General features: G+C 60.9%; 1 protein-coding gene across 4 annotated transcripts; it reads left to right on the top strand.

Annotated features, from left to right (window-relative positions):
• The first annotated feature begins 335 nt into the window (after window positions 1-335).
• Window positions 336-6,657, top strand: GPR108 (G protein-coupled receptor 108). 4 transcript variants are annotated; one of them, XM_032308340.1, is made up of 18 exons: window positions 336-511; window positions 1,109-1,228; window positions 2,042-2,092; window positions 2,254-2,336; window positions 3,046-3,146; window positions 3,274-3,335; window positions 3,444-3,512; window positions 3,620-3,724; window positions 3,925-4,058; window positions 4,155-4,230; window positions 4,733-4,806; window positions 4,889-5,006; window positions 5,109-5,239; window positions 5,327-5,370; window positions 5,495-5,640; window positions 5,806-5,889; window positions 5,987-6,111; window positions 6,304-6,657. In XM_032308340.1, exons 1-18 carry the CDS (start codon window positions 392-394, stop codon window positions 6,374-6,376), a joined length of 1,716 nt encoding a protein of 571 aa, XP_032164231.1. In that variant the 5' UTR covers window positions 336-391; the 3' UTR covers window positions 6,377-6,657. The 4 variants fall into 4 exon arrangements, with proteins under 4 accessions (XP_032164231.1, XP_032164238.1, XP_032164259.1 ...); XM_032308347.1 differs by having other exon boundaries at window positions 337-511; window positions 5,591-5,640; XM_032308368.1 differs by lacking the exon at window positions 336-511 and adding an exon at window positions 678-773.
• The last annotated feature ends 3,485 nt before the right edge of the window (window positions 6,658-10,142 follow it).

Genomic DNA, 10,142 nt, shown 5'->3' with positions numbered 1-10,142 from the left:
TCTCACTGCATTCTGGGTAATGTAGTCCTGGACCGATCTTCAGTTGGGCGTGGGTGAAGGATCTGTGGGTGAAGGAATTCCGCTTCAAGGGCGGGATATCAGATCCATTAGAATTGGTTAGTTGGACTGTTTGTCAAATTACATTAGCACAACCTTTCTAGTGATTGGTGATAGCGGAGGCGGGATTAAGCGGTATCCGCAGCCTATTCGGAGCTGGTGACGTCCATTTGGTGTCGTACGGGGGGTGGTGCAGACTTTCGAGGAAACGGTCGCTGACTGGCTGGGAGGGCCTGACATGTTAGAGGGTCGGCCCCCATCGTGCGGCGATTGGCTCACCTTTCGGAGGGTGGGTGCGTCAGAGGCGGTGTCAGGGGAGGTGGTGGCTCCAGAGATGGCAGTGAGCGAGAGGAGGGGTCTCGCCCGCCGGAGCCCCGCGGAGTGGGGGCAGCCGCTACTGCTGCTCTTGCTCTTGGGCGGCTGCTCTGGGCGCATCCACCGGCTGGCGCTGACGGTGAGTCCCGCCGCGCGGCGGACTGGGGCGGGGGGCGCAGTTTTGCTCCTAAGAAGCCCCTGGTTTGGAGTGGTCTCGTCCTACCTCCCCCTCTGCTTACGCGCGATGGAGCGGCCCGCCGCCCCCCGCTTCCCGGCCCCGAGTGGTCTCGTCCGAGGAGTCCCCCTTAGTCCTCGCGTGGAGTTGCCTGGCCGACCACGCTCGGGTTGTGCCCGGCCCACTGAGGGTGGGACTTCACCTCCTGGGACAACCCCTCGCCCCCGTTAGTCTCCTAAATTCTTGGGATCGCTCTGGGGGCGCTGGGATTTCTACAATGGGTTCCTCCGGGCACTCACTGGGTTCTTGGAATCTACGAACTGTCGGGGCTCCTAACCCCAAGATGAATAACCTTGCTCTCGTGGCGGGGTGGGGGGGTGGGGGTGCTCCCCTCCCCCCCTCCCGTGCGGAGACCTCCAGGTGCCCCCGGCTTTCTCTTCCTGGACTCGGAACAGCGGCTGGAGGAGCTGGGGCTACCCCGTTCCTCTCTCGCGCCAGAGCCGTGGGGCTGGGTTGGTGGGAAGGAGTCTGAGCTGCCTGTGCCTCCTTGGTGTCCGGCAGGGGGAGAAGCGAGCAGACATCCCGCTGAACAGCTTCGGCTTCTACGCCAATGGCTCCCTGGAGGTGGACCTGAGCCTCTTGCGGCTGGGCCTCCAGGAGACAGAAGAGAAGGACCCGCTGGTGAGGGGCTTTGAGGAGTTTGCTGGAGGAGGGCGAGGGGCGCACGTTTCCCACCCGCACCTGCAGCCCCCAGTTCGTAGCTCCGCCTCTCACCCATGGGCTCTTGGACAAGGGCTCTGGTCTCTCGGAACCTCCGTTCCCTCATCTGTAACGTGGGAATAATAAAACCGCGGGCAGTGTGTGCTGCGGTTGGTGGAGGAGGGCACACCAAAGCCCAAGACAGCCCCAGCTCCTGCAGTCAGAATGAGTAGTAGCATTTCTTTAATGCCACTGAGTACCAGGTACCGGGCGGAGCAGTTTCCATGGGTCTGTTCTCTCGCAGCCGCCTCTCAGGGATGCTGTGAAAACGTTAAGCCTAGAGGTATGTGGCTTGCTCAAAGTGACAGTGCCCGGATGCAAGCAAGTCCACGTGTGCTTGATTCCACAGCTCCAGGCAGGAAAGCCATCCACATTTTTATCTGTTTATTTGTTTATTCCATCAACATTTTAACTGCGTGAAAACAGGGTAGGCAGGGGCCAGCAGATCAGCGAGAGATGCCCGAGACTCCCCGCCGCCCCCCCCCCCCCCCACTGCAACCCCGACTCCCAGGGAAGTGACACTGAAGCTGAGTGGCACCAGTTAGGAATTAAAAGAAGAGTATGAGGGCCCAGGGTCAGGACAGGCTGTTGGAATTCCAAGAGTGAATGTGGGACCTAGCACACAGGCCGGGTTGGATCAATCCGAGGTCAAGTTTCTCTTGCTATGAAAAGAGGTGGTTTGGCGAGGTCCCTGTGCATTCCCTCATTTCTTCAACTTTTCTTTCCACCTGGCAGGTGGGGTTCAGTCTGACTCGGGTTCGATCTGGCAGCGTTCGATCCTACTCAGTGAGTGGAGGGGGGTGGTGAGGGAGGAGGACACGCCCCCCTTCTTTGGCAGGGAGCTGAGCAAGAAGTGACCCTCCCTTGCAAGGGAGATGGGGAGGGGGCAGGGTGGGGCCGGACTAGTGGGAGGCAGTAACCACGACACCCTCCTCCCCACTCCCCAGACCCGGAACCCCCATGACTGTCCTCTCCAGAAAAACAGCAGCAGCCTGCTAGTTCTCTTCCTCATCAACACCAAGGATCTGCGGTGAGCTGACGGGCCAGAGGCTCCGTCCTTGGTCTTTTCTGGGGTCTGATACTCACATACGCTACCATGTGGAATGGGAAGCCTGCTGGGAAGAGCCTCACGCACTTGGGCGGAAAACCACCTGCTTTTTCATCTTGCCTTCCAGCCTTGTGATTGTGGGAAGGAGGGAGCGAGGGAAGGGGGCAGCCCGGGGAGGAGACACAGAGTCGGGGTCTCAGGGCGGAGATGGGACACGGAGCAGCGTTGGGAGAACTGATAGCCGCCGTTCCTACTTGTCGAATGCTTCCTAGGTGGCAGGGAGCGTCCTGCAAACTTTCACAGGGGGTGACTCATTGACCCTTTACACTGATGTCATCCCCGTTCTAAAGGAGGAAACTGAGGCCCAAGAACCAGAGTCCAGCAATATGGCGTGGCCTGTCTTGTAGATACGTATTCATGTGAAGTAGCGCGCTTAAGTGGGAATGAGCAAGTCAGTGTCACAGGAAGTGACAGTCGCCGGTGCAGGCAGGGCCCAGAGGGGGCAGCCATCTTAATCGCTGGTGGCCAGGGGCTGGAACTGTGTGATCACTGACTCAGCCTGACACCGGCTGTCCTCAGAAAGGAGATCCCGAGGGCCCCAGGGGCCACGGAGTCCCTCCGCACACGTGTGTGCATGACCCAGGCCTTCAGCCTCCTGGCCTCACCTCTGAGGCCCCCATGCTCACCCCAGGGTACAGGTGCGGAAGTATGGGGAGCAGAAGAAGCTGTTCATCTCTCCTGGGCTCCTCCCCGAAGTGCCCTCCGAACCAGTCACCCCCAAAGTGGACAGTGGTGAGTCAGGCTGGCCGTGTGAGCAGGGACAGTGGACGGCCGGGGCTGTGCACCTGCCCCCGCCTCCCCGTTATTCTGCCGTCCTTCTGTCCATGCGTCTCTGAACTCATTTATTTGCCCCCTATAGGGACCACCGCTGCGTCTGACAAGGCCAAGTCAAAAGCCACAATGTCTCAGGGGGACCAGCAGGTTCGAAGAAGCCAGGGCAGGAGGGAGGAAGGTCTGTTCCTTTTCCGGGGGTGGCCTAGGGAGACCCAGGCCGTGGGGCCAACTGATGCTGGCCCTCTGTCCCCTCAGGGCCTCAGTGGGAAGGACAAGGAACTGGTCCTGGGTCTCGGGCATCTCAACAATTCCTACAACTTCAGTGTGAGTGTCTGTGAGCGTCTGAGGCCCCACCTCCCCCCGGAGTGGGGAACCCCCAGGCTGAGCCCCCACTTCCCCCTCATCTTCCCCTCTCTGCCCCCACCACCCAGTTCCACGTGGTCATCGGCTCTCGGGCCGAGGAAGGCCAGTACAACCTCAACTTCCACAACTGCTACAACTCAAAGCCGGGCCGGGAGCAGCCCTTCGACATCACGGTGAGCAGAGGCGGGCCGGCCACACCACATCCTCCCGGGGCTGTGCTGGGGCATGAAAGCCCGTGTGCCCACCTGGGAGGCGGGAAGACTGAGGCACGGAGAGGGGAGCTTGAGAGTGTGAGGGCGAGACGCACCGTCGCGGCTCTGCACATCCAGAGCCGGCATGAAATCCCCGCCGCCCACCCCTGCCCACTCCCCAGGTCATGATCCGGGAGAAGAACCCCGAGGGCTTCCTGTCAGCGGCGGAAATCCCCCTCTTCAAGCTGTACATGGTCATGTCTGCCTTCTTCCTGGCCGCTGGCGTCTTCTGGGTGTCCGTCCTCTGCAAGAACCCGTAATGCCCTGGCCCCTGGGGTGGTCCCTCCCCTCCCCTCATCCCTGCCCCTGACCAATGCCTCCCACCCCCTTCTGTCCCTGACCCCCCTGCCAGGTACAACGTCTTCAAGATCCACTGGCTTATGGCAGCCCTAGCTTTCACCAAGAGCGTCTCCCTTCTCTTCCACAGTGTGAGCGCCTTGGGCTGGGAGTAGAAGGGGGTGGGCTGGGGTCTCTGGGTCCAGGAAGAAGCCCGTGGAGCCCTTTATCCCAGTCTCTGCAGACCCTGGGCTTGGGAGTTCACGTGTCCCAAATGTCCCCATGGCTAGCCATTTTTGTCCCTGTGGCCACCAACTGTCCACCTAGCTCAGCTGTCTGCCTGTCCTGTCCATCCGTGATCGTCTGTCCTTACGTCTAACTGCCTGCCGGCCTGGCTCCGACTCTCCCCCTGATGGATGGTCTCACTGTCCATCCAGCTGTGACTCCCCCCCCCCCCTTTGTCACAGCCACGACCGCCCGTGTCTGGGTCCACCCACCATCCCGATCACAACTGTCGGTTCTGTCACCTTCGTGGCCCCCATGCCCCCAGTGACTGTCTGTGTTCCTAAACCACCACCATCCTCCCGGGTGTGCCACTGCCCACCCCCATGTCCATCTGTCTGTCTGACTGTCCGTCCATCCATCCGCCTCCAGATCAACTACTACTTCATCAACAGCCAGGGCCACCCCATTGAAGGCCTCGCTGTCATGCACTACATCACGCACCTGTGAGTGCCCTTCTCCGTGGCAGGTGGGGGGGCGGGCTGGGGGGCGGGCACCACCCCCCTCACCGCACACACACCCTCCCAGGCTAAAGGGCGCCCTCCTCTTCATCACCATCGCCTTGATCGGCTCTGGCTGGGCCTTCGTCAAGTACGTCCTGTCAGACAAGGAGAAGAAGATCTTTGGGATCGTGATTCCACTGCAGGTGCCGCTGGGGCCCTGGGGCGGGCGGGCACACATGCTCTCTTGGGGCACCGCCGCCCACCCACCCCGCACTGCCCCTTGCCCACCTCTCCCCGCCCTGCAGGTCCTGGCCAACGTGGCCTACATCGTCATCGAGTCCCGCGAGGAGGGTGCCAGTGACTACATGCTCTGGAAGGAGATCCTCTTCCTGGTGGATCTCATCTGCTGCGGTGCCATCCTCTTCCCTGTGGTCTGGTGAGGCTCCTGCCCCCACCCCCCGCCCCCTGCAGACGTGGTAGGAGGCAGTGCTGACAGCCATCCGTGTCCCCCGCCCCCTTCCAGGTCCATCCGGCATCTCCAGGACGCGTCCGGCACAGACGGCAAGGGTGAGGCCCTGGTCCCCGGACTGCTGTGCCCTCGGCCCCTGTCCCCGCTTCCAGGCCCCTCTTTCTGATGCCTGGATGTCCCTTCCCTCCCCACCGGCTACCCCTGCCTCGTGTCCTCCGAAAGGCCTCCCCTCCGGACTTCCTGCCCCTTGGATACTCCCCCAAACGGCCCTCCTGCATTCCTCTCCCCTCCCCTCGCCCGCCCGCGCACACCCGGCAGTGGCAGTGAACCTGGCCAAGCTGAAGCTGTTTCGCCATTACTACATCATGGTACGAGCCCTCTTCTCACTGAAGCAAGTATTTGGGGGAGTTTTGTCTTTGTTTTTTTGCGGGGGGTGGGGGTGTGTACAACCAGCCGCTGGGGTGCCCACTCCAGCCCCTCTGCCTGCCACTCCGAGCCCACCTCCGGCCTCTGCCCGACCCCCTGTCCCGCAGGTCATCTGCTACGTGTACTTCACGCGGGTCATCGCCATCCTACTGCAGGTGGCCGTGCCGTTCCAGTGGCAGTGGCTGTACCAGGTGAAGACCAAGACCCCAGGCGGGGTGGGCAGGTGGGCCAGACAGTGGCTGGGGGTGGGGGGCGATGCCCGACACTGCCATGCCCCTTGCCCCCCAGCTCTTGGTGGAGGGGTCCACCCTGGCCTTCTTCGTGCTCACCGGCTACAAGTTCCAGCCGGCAGGCGACAACCCATACCTGCAGCTGCCCCAGGAGGACGAGGAGGACATGCAGATGGAGCAGATGTGAGCCGCAGGGGCGGGGGCGGGGGCACCTCTGGAGGCAGAGTGGGTGGGGCTCTGGGACTGCAGCGGGTGGGGGGCGGGGGGGTGGGGGGAGGTGGGCAAGCTGCTCTGGGCGTGGACTTGATGAGCCCTGGGTGAGTGGCGCCTGGTGCCCCTCAACTGCCAGACCCCCTCCCTGCTGTTTGCCTTTAGAATGACCGATTCTGGGTTCCGGGAAGGCCTATCCAAAGTCAACAAGACAGCCGGCGGCCGGGAGCTTCTGTGATCAGCCCCCAGCGTCTGGACCGGTCCTCCTTTCCCCACCTCCTGCCTCCGCCCTCCGCACACATTCCTCACCCTCCGGCCCCGCTCCCAAGGCACGTGCGGTGGGGGAGAAGGGTGGCGCAGTGGGCACCCTGCTCTCCGGGACCGGAGGCCCAGGAGCCCATTCCGAAGAGAGCTCCCTTGTCTCCTCCCCGCCCCCACCCCGGGGCAGCCCTGTCCCTGCCCCAGAGCCACCCACCGCTCACAACTGTGCAATAATGACCGATCTGTTTTGCTACCCTGGTTCCTTGCCTTTCTGGGTGTTGAGGCCTAACACAGGCTGTGCGTACAATTTAGAAACCCGTGTTCCTTGCGGAGGGAGGGTTGCAGCCTCCTGGTGTTGAGGACAGAGCAGTGGACACGACCCGCTCAAGGGGCTTACAGTCTGGGGTGGGGGGCCGGTCAGGGAGAGGGCTGAGTCACTGGACAGTTTCATCACAGGGCCTTGACCTAGCCTGGGAAGTCAGGGACAGGTGACTGGAGCAGTAGGGGACGGGCAGCAGGCCCAGGCGAGGGCACAGCACCCGCAGAGGCTGGCGGGCGGGAAAACGTGGTGGGCAGACCCACAAGAGCTCACAGCAGAGACTGAACACGTAATGACTGCTTTATGCCACACCCTCCTCCAAGGCTTCTGTGGACCCTCATTCCTATCAAAAAGCCTGTGAGACACAGAGAGGCTAAGTCACTTGCACAGGGCCACACAGCAGATAAGTTGGGAGACTCGGGACTCAAAACAGCAACAGTCTGATGTCGGACTGATGTCGTAGCTGTGCTTTCCCACCAGCGGCACTGCCCCCTTGCACCTGGACTCCCTGCAGCCAAACCTTTTGAACTTGCCCCCTTTGTTGTGTGATCCTAGATAAGTGGTTTCACCTGTTTCCCAGACTGTGAAAGGGGGGTGTCCCACGAGGTCACCAAGTATGGCCCAGGATAATGCTGGGAGTGACTCGGCACAGCCTAGCTTTTTGTGAACTGCAGCGGGCTTTGAGGAATGACCTCTGATTGGGGACGGACCTGAACATGTGCGTGCCACACACACACACACACACACACACACACACACGGGCAGCTCTGGAGATGGGGCTCTCCCCTTCCCGTTCCAGCACACCCTTCAGCTAGAGTGCCCAGAGCCCCTTTTGGAACTCTGGGAGGTACTTCTTTGGGGAGGGGGGCACAGGCAGGGGACAACGGGTAGAGAATTGGGCTGGGGTCAAGGCTTCCTGCAAACGGAAGCAAGCTTAACGGGCACAGGTGAATAAATAGCCCTGCCAGACAGGGAAGTGGGGAGGCATTGCAGACTGAGGAAGTTACGTGGAGGCAGAGGAGCCCAGAATAGCCTGGCAGTCCCACTGCAGGGCTGGCTGGAGCTGGGAAGGGGCGGGGGGGAGGGGGGAGAAGCTGGCAGAAGCCCCAGGACGCAGCCGCGGTTGGACTTCTTACCGGTGGCTGCAGAAGCTGAGGAAAATTTCAAAGCAGGGAAGGACATGGCCGTACAGGATCGAGGTCTTTACTCCCTGCGCTTGCGGGGCTGGGCAGGGTCGTGGCTCCCCAAAGATGTCCGCGTCCAGTCCGTGGAACCTGCCAATGTCATAGTTTGTGACAAAAGGCACTTTGCAGCGGTGATTCCGTGAAAGACCCTGAGACGGGAGGTGATCCTGGATTGCCCAGTGTCAGCACAAGGATCCTTGCAAGAGGTCCATCCGAGAAGGAGGGGGACAAGAAAACTCGCCCGGAGGAGTATGCTGTGGGGCTGGAGGGACGCAGGGGCCACAAGCCTCGAGCGGAAAAGGCTGGGAGAGGATTCCTCCCCTGGAGCCTCCCGAAGGAAATGAAGGAACACAGGCCTGCCTATACCTTGATTGCAGACATCTGCCCCCAACCCCAGACCTGTAAGATAATAAAGGGGTTATTTTCAGCCACCAAGTTTGTGGTCATTTGTTACAGCAGCAGTCAGAAGCTCATACAGTTTAGGAACATGAACTCTGGACCCCAGCTCTTGCCAGCTGGGGGATGTTGTGCAAGTGGTCAAAGCCCTCCCGTTTCTTGGTCTGCAAAACAGGCAAAATAAACAAGGTTGGTGGGATAAGGCGCTGCGTCTGGGTCTCACGGAGCCTTTCGCCTCGTTCCTGCATATTCCTGTTTTCGACATCACGATGCCGTAGGACTGCGAATCTGGGTTTTTAGACAAGGTCTCCAGTTGCTGTAGAGCATGTGGTGTGGAAGCAATGAGCCTGCAGCAGGGAGACCGCGGACCCCAGGGGTAAGAGAGGGGACAGACTGGGACAGGGAATGCAGGGGCCAGGGAGGAAGGGGAGACCTTGGCTTGGGGACCTGGCAGGGCTGTCCCGGAAGTAAGGCACGAAGCGGGAGGAGCAGGTGTTGGAAAAATAAACACACAGTCCAGGTGTGCGGGACACCAGGCTGAGCATTCTGTCTGCTGATGCCACCAGCTTGTCACCCCAAGACTCAGGGAGAAGTTCCATGGTTGTGATGGTCCAGTTTACAGATTAGGAACTGGGGCTGGGAGGTCAAAAGCCTCTGGCCCTGTATCCTCCAAGGCGGGGGCGGGGGTGGGGGTGGGGGGCGCGGCTAAAGGGGGCCCTGGTGCCCAGGCCTCTGCTGACGGCGAGTGAGGGGGTGCGGGGATGGGGGTGGGGGAAAAGGAGCCAAGGGGCAGAGGAGACTCAACCAGGCCAAGTTTACTTTCAAGTTAATGAGTAATAAGTAGTGAGAAGGGGAAGCTCGGGTTGCACGGTGAGCGGAGGGAAATTCTCAGAAAGCAGTGTAGCAAAGACCCCATTCTGGAAGTGGGGGGCCAGGAGGGAGCGGTAGTCCCTGCCATTCCTGGGCCCGACTGTGCCTCTGAAGGGTCAGAGGTGAGGGGCGGGGGGGGGGGGGGGGGGGAGGGGAGGAGGCGGGGAAGTAACCACACTCCAGTAGGTGTGGGGGGGGAGCACCTCCTCCCACCCAGAAATCATGGCCACTTCCTTCTCCTTGTTCTCTCCTCGCCCTTCCAGCTAGGGTGGCCTGACGTGACCCGGGACACCGAGCTCCGTCTAAACTGCGGATAAACAGCAAATGCTCTGTTGGTCCCAGAAACCAACCGCACCCAGCTCAGGCAGCCTGGTTCCCCTCCCTCCCTCCGTGGAATGCTGGGCAGGGTGCACCAGCCGGCCAGAAGTCCCATCCCGCAGCCTCCTCCTCTGTCTCCCCTGCTGCCTTATCTTGCCTGTCATCCTCCTGCCCTTCTGGGCAGAAGCGCCCACCCCAGGAAGAAGCCTCAGAGAATTCTTTCCTTCCTAACAAACGCTGTTCTGCATTTGCCTTCATCGCTCTGGTCACTTCCTAGCGATCGGGGACAGGACCCTTCCCAGACTTCCACCACCATGGGCATAAAGTGTAGAAGCCCAGGGCTCTGAAGCATCTTAGCACCTCTCCGTGTCAAAACAGCAGGAGCTATCATCCATCCGATCCGTCCTTCGGCAGGATTAACGGAGACTCAGGGAAAGAAGGAACCAGGCCTGGAAGGAGGCAGAGGCCAGCAGCAACACCTGCCCAAGACGGTCAAAGAGCGCCAATGTTTAAGGCTGTGATTAATCGAGGAACTAGGGCAGGGTTGGGGTAGAGCAAGGGCATAGAGGGAGGGATGGGGGGTTGGGAGATCCTAGCAGGTTCCCCTTCCTGTGTCAGAAGTCTGTTCTCGACTCTGGACAGTAAGCAGGCATCGC

This window comes from Mustela erminea, chromosome 1, assembly GCF_009829155.1.
Source record: "Mustela erminea isolate mMusErm1 chromosome 1, mMusErm1.Pri, whole genome shotgun sequence".
In the NCBI taxonomy this organism is placed as follows: Eukaryota; Metazoa; Chordata; class Mammalia; order Carnivora; family Mustelidae; genus Mustela; species Mustela erminea.
Note: the sequence above shows the minus strand (reverse complement) of the source record. Positions and strands in the feature narration are given on the sequence as shown.

Coding starts and splice junctions, on each gene's coding strand:
- GPR108 (XM_032308340.1), top strand. CDS start 392: ATGGCAGTGAGCGAGAGGAGGGGTCTCGCCCGCCGGAGCCCCGCGGAG. Junction 2,337..3,045: donor ATCAACACCAAGGATCTGCG/GTGAGCTGACGG, acceptor TGCTCACCCCAG/GGTACAGGTGCGGAAGTATG. Junction 5,890..5,986: donor AGTGGCAGTGGCTGTACCAG/GTGAAGACCAAG, acceptor CTTGCCCCCCAG/CTCTTGGTGGAGGGGTCCAC.